The sequence below is a fragment of the Odocoileus virginianus genome, unplaced genomic scaffold (genome assembly GCF_023699985.2).
Source record: "Odocoileus virginianus isolate 20LAN1187 ecotype Illinois unplaced genomic scaffold, Ovbor_1.2 Unplaced_Scaffold_1, whole genome shotgun sequence".
In the NCBI taxonomy this organism is placed as follows: domain Eukaryota; kingdom Metazoa; phylum Chordata; class Mammalia; order Artiodactyla; family Cervidae; genus Odocoileus; species Odocoileus virginianus.
Window position 1 is genome coordinate 3,033,357 of NW_027224263.1, and position 15,735 is coordinate 3,049,091.

Genomic DNA, 15,735 nt, shown 5'->3' on the forward strand with positions numbered 1-15,735 from the left:
ATCCCTTGATCATTATGTAGTGTCCTTCCTTATCTCTTGTAATCTTCTTTATTTTTTTTTTTGTAACCAAAACTTTAATCCCAAGGATTCTCACAAAACATATTACAAATGACAGCATGAAAAAAGAATCTTGCACAGTAACTCAGTTCAGCTCTACAATGTACCCTTAAACTGGCAGGACATTTGTTATCTTGAGTATCTCAGATTTCCAAATAAAGAACGTTACAAAAAAGCACAGTAACTCAGTTCAGCTCTACAATGTACCCTTAAACAGGCAGGACATTTGTTATCTTGAGTATCTCAGATTTCCAAATAAAGAACGTTACAAAGAGCTATGTATTCATATACAGCAATCACAGAAGGAACTTACAACCTAAAGCAAAGGTAAACTAACTTCCTTGAAACTTCTTAGATTCTACACCAACTGGACAACCTTTTGTCCAGTGTGAAGACTAGTGGGATTTTTAAACCTCTAATCTGGTTTAAGGGTGAAGCTTTAATTTTTCCAGCTGGTTTTTGAGTTCACAGCAGCTTTTAAAAACTGCTTAACTACAGCTACATACCATATCCCAGCTATGTTGAAAAAAATATTCCAATTTTTGCCAGTTTTTATTTCCATAATGTTACAAACATTGACTTTAGCTGGGCAGGAGTTAAGAGGTTTATTATCAGCCTATGCAAGACCAAAATTCAAAGCAAATTAAATTTTGCTTAAGGGAACATTGTAAAGTAACAATTCTTGATATTACATGCCCCATATGATCCATTTCAAACCATAGAGAATTACACCTTTGTGTCACTGTTCCAACAGACAAACAAATGTGAACAGCTAAAACATTTTAAAAATGCACCAAGCTTATGAAGTCTCAAACAAAACTTGAATTTTCTGTACATACTCCTGTCAAATGAAGTTATTTCCTGTACACCACTCCTCTTGCAAACTTGTCTTCTATTTCCTTTCATTTGACCTAGATCGGCTACGAGACCTAGAGAAAGAGCGGGACGGCTTGTGATTTCTCTCCCGGGACAGTGATCTCTCTCTTCTCCTATCTCTAGAAAGGGACCTGCTCCGGCTGCGGGAGAAGCTTCTCCGTCTTGGAGATCTGCGTCGAGGTGGAGGACTCCTCCTCCGATAATCATCTCGAGGGCGACGACCCCAAGAAGGAGGTGGGCCACGATTACGACTTCTCTTTTCACCATTCGATAGTTCCACTCTTACTCGGCAGCCACACAGTGTTCTCCCATCTAGCTCTCGGACAGCATCAGCTGCATCTCGGGGATCTTCAAATTCAACAAAAGCAAAGCCGGGAGGGTTTCTAGCAACCCACACACTTCGGAGTGGTCCGTAATAGCCAAAAGCTCGTTCCAATTCAGTCTTGTTACCATTGTTTCCAAGATTACCTACATAAACTTTACAGTCCAATGGACAGGAATCACGATGCATTTCGAGATCTTGGGTTAGAAATGCGGAGGTCCAAATCCACAGAACCTAGGCTAGGTCTTCTCAGTCCCCTCCCGCCCAGCGTTCCCGGATGCTCTCGCACACCCGGCGTCCACGAAATGGCCGTAATCTTCTTTATTTTAAGGTCTGTTTTGTCTGATATGAGAATTGCTACTCCAGCTTTCTTTTGCTTCCCATTTGCATGGAATATATTTTTCCATCCTCTCACTTTCAGTCTATATGTGTCTTTAGGTCTGAAGTGGGTTTCTTGTAGACAGCATATATATGGGTCTTGTTTTTGTATCCATTCAGCCAGTCTGTGTCTTTTGGTTGGAGCATTTAATCCACTTACATTTAAAGTAATTATTGATATATATGTTCCTATTGCCATTTTCTTGTTTGGGGTTGATTTTGTAGATCTTTTTTCTTCTCTTGTATTTCTTGACTATGTAAGTCCCTTTAACATTTGTTGTAAAGCTGGTTTGGTGGTACTGAATTCTCTTAACTTTTGCTTGTCTAAAAAGCTTTTTATCTTCTCCATCAATTTTGAATGAGATTCTTGCTGGGTACAGTAATCTTGGTTGTAGATTTTTCCCTTTCAGTACTTTAAATATATCCTGCCATTCCCTTCTGGCCTGCAGAGTTTCTGCTGAAAGATCAGCTGTTAAGCGTATGAGTTTCCCTTGTATGTTACTTGTTGCTTCTCCCTTGCTGCTTTTAATATTCTTTCTTTGTGTTTAGTCTTTGTTAGTTTGATTAGTATGTGTCTTGGCGTGTTTCTCCTTGGGTTTATCCTGTATGGGACTCTTTGTGCCTCTTGGACTTGATTGACTATTTCCTTTTCCATGTTGGGGAAATTTTCAACTATAATTTCTTCAAAAATTTTCTCATACCCTTTCTTTTTCTCTTCTTCTTCTGGGACCCCTATAATTCAAATGTTGGTGTGTTTGATATTGTCCCAGAGGTCTCTGAGACTGTCCTCAGTTCTTTTCATTCTTTTTACTTTATTCCACTCTTCAGAAGTTATTTCCACCATTTTATCTTCCAGCTCACTGATTCGTTCTTCTGCTTCAGATATTCTGCTATTGATTCCTTCTAGAGTATTTTTAATTTCAATAATTGTGTTGTCTCTGTATGTTTGTTCTTTAATTCTTCTAGGTCTTTGTTAATTGATTCTTGCATTTTCTCCATTTTGTTTTCAAAGGTTTTGATAATCTTTACTGTCATTATTCTGAATTATTTTTCAGGTAGTTTGCCTGTTTCCTCTTTCTTTATTTGGACTTCTGTGTTTCTAGTTTGTTCCTTCATTTGTGTAGTATTTCTCTGCCTTTTCATTTTTTTTAACTTATTGTGTTTGAGGTCTCCTTTTCCCAGGCTTCAAAGTTGAATTCTTTCTTCCTTTTGGTTTCTGCCCTCCTAAGGTTGGTCCAGTGGTTTGTGTAAGCTTCATATAGACTGAGATTTGTGCTGAGTTTTTGTCTGTTTGTTTTTCCTCTGATGGGCAAGGCTGAGTGAGGTGGTAATCCTGTCTGCTGATGATTTGGTTTGTATTTTTGTTTTGTTTGTTGTTTAGATGAGGTGTCCTGCACAGGGTGCTACTGGTGGTTGGGTGATGCTGGGTCTTGTATTCAAGTGGTTTCCTTTGTGTGAGTTCTCACTATTTGATACTCTCTAGGGTTAGTTCTCTGGTAGTCTAGGGTCTTGGAGTCAGTGCTCCCACTCCAAAGGCTCAGGGTTTTGTCTCTGTTCAGGAATGAAGAGTCTACATGTGGTTTGCTAAGAAGTCACTCTGTGGTTCTTGACCTCAGTTTCTCAGTGTTTACATTCTGTGATCATTGTTCCCTCTTCTTCCACAAATGAGTCACATAGGTGGCTCTAGACATTCCAACTGCTGGAGTTTCAGTTTCTTCTAGGATCACTTCCCTGATTTGTAGACCTCAAAAGAAGGAGGGGGATAACAGCCTGGAGCTGTCAGACAGAATAAGCTGAATCCACAGTCTTTTAATTGGGATCACACACCTGGTCTCAGGACTTAATGAAGCTCAGGTTCTTTATGTCTCATGGCAGAAAGAATTCAGTGAGAGACAAAGTGATAGGTAAGAAGTGGATTTATTAGAGAGAAACACACTCCACAGACAGTGTGGGCTATCTCAGAAGGTAAAAGACCCTGAAATTTGGGGAGGTTGGTTTTTATGCTCTGGGTAATTTCATAGGCTAATGAGTGAGAGGATTATTCTAACTATTTGGGGGAAGGGCAGAGATTTCCAGGAATTGGGCCACTGCCCACTTTTTGGCCTTTGATGGTTAGCCTCAGAACTGTCATGGTACTGGTGGGTGTGTCATTTAGATGCTAATATATTATGATGAACATATAATGAGGCTCAAGGTCCACCAGAAGTTGAATCTTCCACCATCTTGGATCTACTTAATTCTAACCATTTATGTTGTGAACCCAACAGTTACGTCATTCTTTTAAAGGTTGTGCCCTGACCCCTTCCCTCCTGTTTCAGGTCAATTCAACTAAACAGTTATGTCATTTCAGAAAGTGGCTAATGTAGCTTGGCTCCTAAAGTTAGGCCTATATTGTGCAAGAAATCAGGTATTTAATAAGGCATTTCTGCGAAAACAAAAGAAAACCAAAATTAATGGTTGAAGAAAATTATGAACCTATGAAATTATGCCTGAGTCCTAAAAGTTGCTAGTCAAGATTTCTAGTATTAGTCTCAAAGTATCTGTAGGGAGCAAAATTTACCATCTCAAAATATTTCTTTTTGGCATGAGGATAATTTAGGCAGATTATTTTTAAGAAACAGAAGGCTCAGAACATCTTTCTTTTTACCTCTCCCTTAGCTGCCTAAAAACTTTAAGTAAAAGTCATGTTCTTGGAATAGAGCTATCACCAGAGATATCTGCTAAGAATATGGGTTAGATATGGTGGGCCTAAAGATTAGGATCTACTCTGTGTCCCACTATCTTTGCATGGTCAAGCAAACATTTTTTTTTTTAACCAAACATTTTTTTTCCATCTCCATGTCAATTTCCTTCTTCCCCTTTGAAGTCCCCAACCCCTACCCTCAACATCTTCTTTTATTTTTAACTGAAGAGGATATTTAAGGTGAGAGTTTTAGCCATTTTCATGAGTTTCTCAGGTTTCCTGGGTCTCTCTCTTTTTATACATGTTACTCAACTTTGGTTTGATTTTCTTGTAGCCTGTCTCATGCCAATTTAATTCTTTTTTAAAAATATTTATCTATTTTTGGCTGCATCATGTCTTAGTTATGACACATGGGCTTCTCTCTCCAGTTGTAGCCTGTAGGCTCCAGAGTGCAAGGACTCAGTATTTGTGGTGCTCAGGCTTAGTTGCCCTGCAAAATGAGGAATCTTAGTTCCCCAACCAGGGATCAAACCTGAGTCCCCTGCATTGCAAGGTAGATTCTTAACCACTGCACCACCAGAGAAGTCCCCATGTCAGTTTAATTCTTAGACCAATCATAAGCAATAAGCATGAATCTTCTTGTAACAGGACACAATTGGAAGCTGGTTATATTACCAAAGCTTGACTTTAATGTCATATTTGAGACAGACAGACATAGATTCAGATATGACCAGACAGCTTAAGGAAACAAAAATTGACTTCATGGAGCCAATAAAGCCCCTTGGAGATATTGGTCTGGTACCTTGCTTACAGGGTTCCCAATAGTCTAACCATATGAGTAAAGAAGGTGGCTTCCTGGCAGGTTCCTGCTTGTTTCATTTGAAAGTGAAAGTCGCTCAGTCATGTCTGACTCTTTGCAACCCCATGGACTATACAGTCCATGAAATTCTCCAGACCAGAATACTGGAGTGGGTAGCCTTTCCCTTCTCCAGGGGATCTTCCTAACCCAGGGATCGAACCCAGGTCTCCCACATTGCAGGTGGATTCTTTACCAGCTGAGCCACAGGGAAGCCCAAGAATACTGGAGTGGTAGCCTATCCCTTCTCCAGCAGATCTTCCTGACCCAGGAATTGAACCAGGGTCTCCTGCATTGCAGGCGGATTCTTTACTAACTGAGCTATCAGGGAAGCCCTATTGAATTTACACAAATAAATATATTCCATGAAAATAAGAATAGTCACTATGAGTTTCTGAATTCTGGATGGATCAGGTAGGGAGAAAAAGATAAATGTTTTAATTCTGCTTACAGAGGTATAATTTACCAAATTGCTATAAATCATAGTTATCTTAAGCTTCCCTGATCGCTCAGTGAGTAAAGAATCTCCATGCAATGCAGGAGACATAGGATTCGCAGGTTCAGTCCCTGGGTCAGGAAGATCCCCTGGAGTAGGAAATGGCAACCCACTCCAGTATTCTTTCCTGGAGAATTCCATGGACAGAGGAGCCTGGAGGTTACAGTCCATGGGGTCACAAAGTGTTGGACATAACTAAGTGTGCACACACACACACACACACACACACACAGTTATCTTAAGAGGAAAGGTATCCTTATATTTGGAAAACAAAAGCTTAAAGAACTTTCAATATTTCAAACAAAAAGTCATTAAAAAATTATACTCATCTTCCTCAGCTTCTTCAGTCCACATAATCAATTCTTGTTGATCTTAATCTTTTGTTAGAAGTTTTATGAAGTCATCAATTTCTCCATTATAGTTCTGTAAATTCTATGAAGCCATCATTTCTCCATCATAGTTATGTAAATTCTTGGAACATTTATCAGAAATCTGTGTTCAGAATTCTTTCTATGAGTCTTGTTCAAGATGAAGCACTTTTATAAAAGCATCAGAGTAAAGCAATAACCATAAATGACAAAAGACTTAAAAATGACAATGGTTACCATCTTTCTAAAGTCCATAAATGATAACCCTATATGCAAAACAGAAAAAGAGACTCAGATGTATAGAACAGACTTGTGGACTCTGGGAGAAGGCGAGGGTGGGATGTTTCAAGAGAACAGCATTGAAACATGTATATTATCTAGGGTGAAACAGATCACCAGCCCAGGTTGGGTACATGAGACAGGTGCTCGGGCCTGGTGCACTGGGAAGACCCAGAGGGATCAGGTGGAGAGGGAGGCGGGAGGGGGGACTGGGATGGGGAATACATGTAGATCCATGGCTGATTCATTTCAATGTATAACAAAAACTACTGTAATGATGTAAAGTAATTGGCCTCCAACTAATAAAAATAAATGGAAAAAAATAAAAAAAATTAAAAAAAAAACAAGTTCCAAGGGGAAAAAAGAAAAAAAAGACAATGGTTAAAGATCTGATTAGACTTTGTTACAAAACAATTGAAAAGGAAATTTGGTTATTTCCATAATATACAATTAAGATGATAACTAGAATTACAAACGATAACATTGTGTATACCAGGACATATTAAAATTAAATTTTAGGAATTTCATACAATTTCCAGAACGTTTCTGTTAATAACATATACCTGTACTTAGTCACTCAGTCCTGTCCTACTCTTTGCAACCTCATGCTAGGCATACAAGCAAGCCCGCTAGGTTCCTCCATCCATGGGATTTTCCAGGCAAGAATACTGCAGTGTGTTGCCATTTCCTCCTCCAGGATATCTTCCCAACCCAGGGATTGAACCTGCATTTCCTGTATTGGCAGGAGGATTCTTTACCACCAAGCCAATAACGTAGTAAAAGTGTTAGTCGCTCAGTCATGTCCAACTCTTTGCGACCCCATGGACTGTAGCCTGCCAGGCTCCTCTGCTCATGGAATTTTCCAGGCAAGAATACTGGAGTGGGTTGCCATTTCCTTCTCCAGGGGATCTTCCTGACCCAGGGATCGAACCCAGGTCTCTTGCATTACAGGCAGTCTTTACCGACTGAGCTACAAAGGAAGTCCTATGAAATAATACTCAGTTATCTATTTAACCAAAGTGACAATAAAAGATTTCAAAGGCAAATACTTAAGGTTACATAGTGGTGAGCAAAATCAAAGACTTCATAAAGCACAGGAAATTATTTTCATAAAACACAAAATATTTGCTTTTTAGGCAGATATTACTTAAATGGAAAAGAAAAAAGCTTTCATAATATTTTATTATCAAGAACTGACCAATAGTACAGAAAAAATGTTATCTTTTTAGTAGATGAAAGAAAATGAAAATTTAGTTTTATATAATTACACACTGATTTTAAAGCTCATTTTGAAGTACACACTATAAAACATAATTCTTATGCTTAAAAGCTCTTATCCCAGTTACAACTATCTAAATAATTTGTTCTCAGCAATTATGTTTAGACTACTCACTAAAACTTCACGAGATATTAGACAAAGTCAGCAGTCATCTCAAACTAATTCTCTTGCTGACGAATTTTGTATAGATAATATGAACTTATTTGATGAATAAAACCAGCTGGAATAAAAGTTGCATGTCTGCATTACATTCTGTGTTGGTAATTCTAAAGACATATCTATTTTAATTAAAACAACAAAATTAAATTGGTTTTTATTTACCAAAGTATCACATGAATTTGAAAGGGATAAGGATAATTTTTGTATTTCTGAGAGTTTCAGAATACCCGATCATTACAAGCATTTGCCCCTTCAAGCCAACTAGAGTTCTTTTACAAATTAATTTTGGTAACACCATTCAGAGGTGGAAAAAAACAAACAAAAAAAAACTTACCGAGTCAATATATAGACACACACAAATGTACAGACAAGCACTTAAGATTTTTCAGTTGCCCATTTTCCAAATACTTTTTCTTTCTTTCTTTGAGAGTTATCTCCCTAAAGATTGCAGTTCAAAGTCTTAGAGAAAATGGATAGGTAGGAACATCACAAAGGCACAGAGAAAGTCCAAGTTTTCTTCAAGATGGAATCTTGGGAATGTATTTGCCTATTATCGGAGATCTAGGATAACTACTATTTGAAATAGTTTTTGTTTTCTTTTTCTTAAGTGCAAGACATTTTTGTTTCCAATATCCCAATACCTAAAAGCATTCTGAGATGAATAGGGGAGGTTTGGGGCTTGGTTTGAATTGTCTTTAGGGCTTTACTTCTAGCCTTGCAGAGATTTGCAAGACAAAGACATTTGCTTCCAATTTCCAAAGAATTGGTTGCAGTCTGCATATCTAAGAGCCGACCCACCCATAAAAAATCTGCTGCTGTCCAGAGGACAAGAATTCTTTGGGTGGAGGTCCAGGACAGATACGCGAAGGGCACTGCATAATAAGGGCCTGAATTTGACAGCCTGATTACAGAGCCCTAGAAGGTAGGAGGAGTTATAAGAGACAACAAAACCTTATCACTCATCTCAGGTGCTTTTTGCTAAATTCCCTTCCTGGCTTTTAAATTTTTTCCAAATAAAGGTAAATAGAGTAGACTTGTTTGTGGCCCTTTAACATTGCAGGACAAGCAGAGATCTCTTTGGTGCTGATAGTGCTGTATTTAAACCTTTGTTCCAACCCCATCAATGTCTGTTTAATTCATCCCATTTCTTAATAACCATCTAAAGATTCCCCGAAGAATTGAGCACTGAAGAATTGATGCTTTTGAACTGTGGTGTTGGAGAAGACTCTTGAGAGTGTCTTGGACTGCAAGGAGATTCAACCAGTCCATCCTAAAGGAAATCAGTCCTGAATATTCATTGGAAGGACTGATGCTGAAGCTGAAACTCCAATACTTTGGCCACCTGATGCAAAGAACTGACTCATTTGAAGACCCTGATGCTGGGAAAGATTGAAGGCGGGAGGAGAAGGGGATGAGAGAGGATGAGATGGTTAGATGGCATCGCTGACTCAATGGACATGAGTTTGAGTAAACTCCAGGAGTTGGTGATGGACAGGGAGGCCTGGCGTGCTGCAGTCCATGGGGTCTCAAAGAGTTGGACACGACTGAGCAACTGAACTGAACTGAAAGATTACCCGCTGGCAAGAGTCCTATGACCCTCTCCTTAGTCTCTTCCCCATTCTATTATTAATATGCCTAACATTTTAATTAGTATATGTAAGACTCATAAGACAGAGGTGTTTTTGTCTCAGCTCCCAAAGAAAACCTGAAGAAAGAGACTTATCTAGCTGCAAATGGGGTGCATCTCATGTTTCTGTCTGGTCAAATCTGGGAGCTTCCACCTGATGGCTGCCAAAACAAGTTCTTAGGGCAAAAAATGACACAAACAAGAAGGCAATAACTGAAAGCAAAGACCTTGCACTGTCACAGGCAGTAAGAATGATGTAGTACAAAACAGTGTCTCTGGTTTCCCATGAGAACATGAGACACTTCCAGTCATCGACTCGCTAGTCTATGACACCAGCCAGCTGCTTCTGGACTGGGACTTCTCCAGAACTAAAGAGACAAAGACTGAGAAAACAAAGTCCTCTTATGGACAGGGATCCCATATAACAAATTCCCCTGAGAGCTGGCACATTTGGACAAGGAACAGGGCTTATCGGAACCACAGCTTATTGGGCTGCCTGCCAAATACACGCCGGTACATGCACCCCCTGGTTGGCAGAGACCAGAAACAGTATTCTTACTGGTCATAAAGCCAAACTCCCAAGACACAGAACAAGACAAATGATACAACAGAGAGAGAGAGACAAAGAAAAACAGTAATCTCCTCTGAGAGGAAAAAGATCAATAAAAACCAAGACTCCTTCATTTACCAAATTTTTACCAGTCACTGAGTCTAAGGAACTAGTTCTACAAGTATTTTTCTCTTACCTAAATTTGAGGGAGGGGAAAGGATTCTTATCACTCTCACTTCCATTAGACCCTGAAGGCAGAGATCTGGGAGACTGATGTGGTGGGAAATCATATCTTCTGCAAACTTTTTGTCAGCTTTGGAGTGGGTAGAGTTCTTCCAGTGAAATAACCTGCTATCTATGCCAACTGTAGCGGAGGAAAATTTTTCCTTCTCCTCTTCTAGGTTCTTTGGCTGGCCTAATAATTAAAGTGGCTATGATAGACTAATAGGAGAAAAACAAATGTTTAGGAACATGTATACAGAGGAGACTTAGGAAAACTGAGTAACTCTCAGAAGTGGGAGAAACCATCGCCTTCCATCCCGTCTTCAGGGAAAGATCAAAGAAGATATTAGAAATGGGGAGTTGATTATGGGCAGTTACCAGGAAAAGCACAATGCAGTAAACAAGTGTAAGGTTGTTATGCAAATCTGAGTTGTTGCCTTTTATACAACGATAGACACTGGCTTAAAACTCAACATTCAGAAAACTAAGATCATGGCATCTGGTCCCATCACTTCATGGCAAATAGATGGGGAAACAATGGAAACAGTGACAGACTTTATTTTGGGGGGCTCCAAAATCACTGCAGATGGTGATGGCAACCATGAAATTAAAATACGCTTGCTCCTCAGGAAAAAAGCTATGACAAACCTAGACAAAAAAAAAGCAGAGACATTACTTTGCCAACAAAGGTCCATATAGTCAAAGCTATGGTTTTCCAGTAGTCATGTATGGATGTGAGAGTTGGACCATAAAGAAGGCTGAGTGCTGAAGAATTGATGCTTTTGAACTGTGGTGTTGGAGAAGACTCTTGAGAGTCCCTTGGACTGCAAGGAGATCCAACCAGTCCATCCTAAAGGAAATCAATCCTGAATATTCATTGGAAGGACTGATGCTGAAGCTGAAGCTCCAATACTTTGGCCACTTGATGTGAAGAGCTGACTCATTGGAAAAGACCCTGATGCTGGGAAAGATTGAAGGCAGGAGGAGAAGGGGATGACAGAGGATGAGATGGTTGGATGGCATCACCGACTCAATGGACATGAATTTGAGCAAACTCTGGGAGATAGTGAAGGACAGGGAAGCCTGGCGTGCTGCAGTTCATGGGGTCACAAAGAGTTGGACATGACTTAGTGACTGAACAACAACAACAATACAACAATAAGGGTTTCAAGAGACTGTCCCCTTCTTCCTAGTATACCAGGGAGACATATTTACAAATGTGTAGGGAATTTCCCTGATGATTGTAGAGATTGATATGGAGAGATTTCCCTGATGATTTTAAATATCTTTCACAAAGAGAAAGTCCTTCTTGGTTTTCAGAGCTTCTCCCCTGTCTGCTGTTTCTTAAAAATAATCCTTATGCCAAAGAGACATATTTGGGGGTGACAAATTCTCCTCTCCTAAAGATCCAATGAGAGGAAATTTAATGTACAGGGGCCCAATCCTGGCCTTTTCCTTCTGCAGGTACCTCCCAGCTCAACTCTGAATTTCCACATAGGGGGTTCCATTGCCTATTGCCAGAGAATTCCCTGTCTCCCCCACTGATAAAAAGGAAAACCACACAGGGAAAGGAGCTTGGGTTCACAGTTGTTTCAGCTTGGATGCTGCCCCCAACTGGTGGAAGATTCAACTTTTGGCTGACGAGTTAAAGCATTCTTTTCCAGCTATTAATTGAGGCCATATGCAATTTATAAACACAGTGTGCATGTTGAAATCTGCTGTTTATAGCTTGCCTGCATTTTCCTATAAACAAAAGCCATGTTTCACACAGTGGTTGAGCCCCCATTGTCATCCCCTCCAAATCCATAAAGTAATCAAAGCCTACACATGTTTCTATGGAAAGTGCCTTCAAACAGGATCAAGTGTTCACCAAGTTGTATCCTATGTGTGAGGTACTGCAGGGCTCCTGATGTGATTCAGAGTCCTTGCCTCTCAGACAGTTATCTTTTAAGGGGAGAGAAGACATTAACATGAGTAACTTTAAGAGAAAGACTCTTAGAAGTGTCCATTGGAGGAATACACACAGAAAAAAGTGAAGCTCAAAGAGAGGAAGATATGACACCTGGGCAAGAGAAACCATGGAAGGCTTTAATAAAGCATTGGAATTTGAGATGAATAATGGCAGTAACAAAGAGGGTTGACTATTTTAAGGAGTAGGAACAACAGAAACCAAGACATGGAAGCAGGAACACACAAGATGTGGCCTAGAAGTGGCAAATAATCCCTCATGTCAAGCCAAAATATTAGGGGACAATTCAGGTATGTCACTTGAAGATCCCTGGTTCTCCTTGACAGCAGGAACAAGGACGATCTCCTTCTCCCACCACCCTTTTTTTGCAGTTGGACAACGATCCCTCTAGTTCAGGTGAGGCAGGGTGAGGGGGTACAGATGGGGAGTCCAGCAGGTTGAAGGTTGTGAGTGGCTGGAGAAAGGACTCAGGGATGCAGAAGAGACTTGTGGATTTGGAGGCAAAGCCCTGGGTGATGTCCCCCCATGAGCAAGAAGTAGGACACTGAGGCCAGAGGTGCCCCACTTTCTCCCATTCTGCCCCCCTTCCCCTTGCCCTCTCCTTCAACCCTGGCCAGCCCATGGGACTGGCACTGCAACAGCCAGAGGGTAAAGGGGGAAACTTCAGTGGTAGCAGCACTGGCAGAGTAGGCTAGGGTTCTTTTTCCTCCCTTTCTGCCCCTTGACACTGTCATCTACTGCTGGGAGGGGTTGGGGGTGAGGGAAGAGATGATCAGCTCTAAGAGGCAGGGGTTGATGAATAAACCCAGGCGGTTTTTCATTCTTCTTCGCCTGTTGAAAGATGGTCTTTGTCACTGCTGCGGCCAGGCTCTAGGCCCCAGGACTGCCATGAGGGACAAATAGAGGGGGAAGTGGGCCTCCTCCACCGTGGCAGTTCCTAGGTGGCAGGCATTTGTGGTTAGTTATACACACACCTCAAAGAAGCTCCCTGCCTCTCTCTTCTGCTTATGTGTAAAGGATGCTAAGTTTGGAACATTCCCTGTGCAGTAAAACAGAGCAGCCTACTATCACCCTAGACACAAAGGAGGCATGAGTTTCAAACTAAATTTGGTAATAGTACTGATAACAATAAAATAACTAGCATTTGTGGAGGAAATGCTACGTGGCTGGCACTGAACCTTCCTTATCTCATTTAATCCTCACAGTGCAAGCACTATAGATACAAGCCCTGAAGTCAAACCAACCTGAGTTTAAGACTTAGCCCTGCCACTTTGTCGCTCCAGCACAGTGCTTGACACAGAGTAATAAACATGAATACATATGAAATAAACATGAATAAATTAACCAGTCCATTTATATTACTAATTCATATTCATTAATATTACAATGTATATTGGTGTTCACACGCACAGTGCTATGAAGACGTATTATTATCTTCATCTTATTAATGAGGAAATTGAGGTCCCCTAAGGAATTGGTGCAAGTTTACACAGCTACCAAGTGGCAGAACCTAAATTCAAAACCAATTGTCAAGAGTTTCTGTTGGGATGATGAGAAAGTTATGGAAAGGAATAGTAGTGACGGTTGCACAGCATTGTGAATATGTTTAACATACTGAATGCTACACTTACAAACGGTAAAAATGGTAAATTTTATTTTATGTGTATTTTTATTGTTTTTCAGTTGCTCAGTCGTATCTGACTCTTTGCAACCCCATGGACTGCAGCATGCTAGGCTTCCCTGTCCATCACCAACTCCCAGAGCCTGCTCAAACTCATGTCCATCGAGTCGGTGATGCCATCCAACCATCTCATCCTCTGTCGTCCCCTTCTCCTCCTGCCTTCAATCTTTCCCAGCATCAGGGTCTTTTCCAATGAGTTGACTCTTTGCATCAGGTGGCCAAAGTATTGGAGCTTCAGCTTCAGCATCAGTCCTTCCAATGAATATTCAGGATTGATTTCCTTTAGGATGGACTGGTTTGATCTCCTTGCAGTCCAAGACTCTCAAGAGTCTTCTCCAACACCACAGTTCAAAAGCATCAGTTCTTCAACACTCAGCCTTCTTTATCTCTCATCCATACATGACTACTGGAAAAACCATAGCCTTGACTAGATGGACCTTTGTCAGTAAAGTAAGTCTCTGTTTTTTAATTTTGTCATAGGTTTTTTTTCTAGGTTTGTCATAGCTTTTCTTCTAAGGAGCAAGCGTCTTTTAATTTCAAGGCATATTTTACCACACATTAAAAAAAAAAAAACAGCTGTCAGAAGCTAGGCTTTTAACCACAGTGTTAAATATACTGCCTCTCGATGAACATTAATTCAGGGCCTATTGTTCATAAGGCCCTCCAATGTCATAGAACAAGCACTGAATTTTCAGTTAAAAGATCTCTGTTCAAAACCACATCTGCTTCTTACTCATTGTGTTATCAGCGAGTGACTAAGTCTGGGTTCTCGAGCGGAAAGGGGAACCGAGTTCTGGGCAAGCCCCTCACCAAGAGTTCCCAGCAGTTGCAGACAGACAGGTCTCCTGTTATGCTGCTGACTGACCTTGAGGAGAGGGGGGATCTAGTCAGCCTTGAGCCCCTACGAGGAAGGTAATTAAAGTTTGAGCCAGTTTACCCATTCTTCCTTATTCCTTTCACCAAAGTGAAATGTGACCACAACTGGATGGGAACTTCTATAAGGAAGTGAGACAGTTACTGATACGGGAACTTGAGAAGGGCCTCCTTGGAAAGGGGAAGGAAGATGAGTTCATATTGAGATAGATCATTCTTGGGGGGAGTAAAACTAGATAAAGTCAGTATTTTCACATGCTGTAGGAAACAAACCCACACCACAAGCAATGCTGGTAGCTATTTTTCCTGCAGAAGTGGATCACTCTTTATCCAAGCTTCTTTGGAAAGAAAACCTAAGTCCCATCCCCTTCAACTTTTTGGGTCCCTCTATGGCTTTGCACATACTCAGTGGAGAGAAGAAATATTCAATAAGTAGCTGAGTCCCCAGATATACCATGATGCTGTACGAGGAGATGACACAAGAGGAAATCCACCCTCCTTCCCATTTTCCAGACCACAACCTCCACGCCCTTAACTTCTCTAAAGCTGTCGCTAGACTTTCCAGGATGGAAAAATATGACCAGCGGATGCTGCCCTCTTTTGGAAAATTCTGCCTCCTCAGAAGCTGCACAGCCATATGTGGCTTCTAGAAAAACTTTGTGGGTTAATGGTTTGAAGCCCATGACACATGTTCTTAATAAGAACAATTCAGAGTGCCAGGTTACCAACTGAAATGCATTCATCCTGAGAGGAGGACATGCAGAGCCTCAAGTCAGAGCAGGTCCGTTACCTCCTCCACACAGGACAGAGAGTCCTATTACAGCCTGGAGGAGAAGTACAGGATGCATCATTTTTATTTTCCCCATCCTGGCCCCATTAACTATGCTCAGTCTGTCCAGAGGAATCCAGGTATGTAACAGCCCAGCAACATTGGGTGCCCGTGTTCTTATTTGTTCTTTCAGCTCCACTTCAGCGGTCTTATTTACCAAGCATCTTGGTTTTCTGGCACCTAGTTGACTCAGCATGTTGAGTCCTGATACTTCCCCTCAGTCTCTCTCTG

The 15,735-nt window shown here is 40.8% G+C and overlaps 1 protein-coding gene across 1 annotated transcript; it reads right to left on the reverse strand.

Annotated features, from left to right (window-relative positions):
- Positions 1-590: 590 nt before the first annotated feature.
- Positions 591-1,535, reverse strand: LOC139033274 (serine/arginine-rich splicing factor 3). The gene has a single exon (XM_070462175.1). It carries the CDS (start codon positions 1,442-1,444, stop codon positions 950-952), a length of 495 nt encoding a protein of 164 aa, XP_070318276.1. The 5' UTR covers positions 1,445-1,535; the 3' UTR covers positions 591-949.
- Positions 1,536-15,735: the final 14,200 nt, after the last annotated feature.

What these genes read in the sequence shown, in the direction of transcription:
- LOC139033274 (XM_070462175.1), bottom strand. Translation starts at nt 1,444, where the DNA reads ATGCATCGTGATTCCTGTCCATTGGACTGTAAAGTTTATGTAGGTAAT.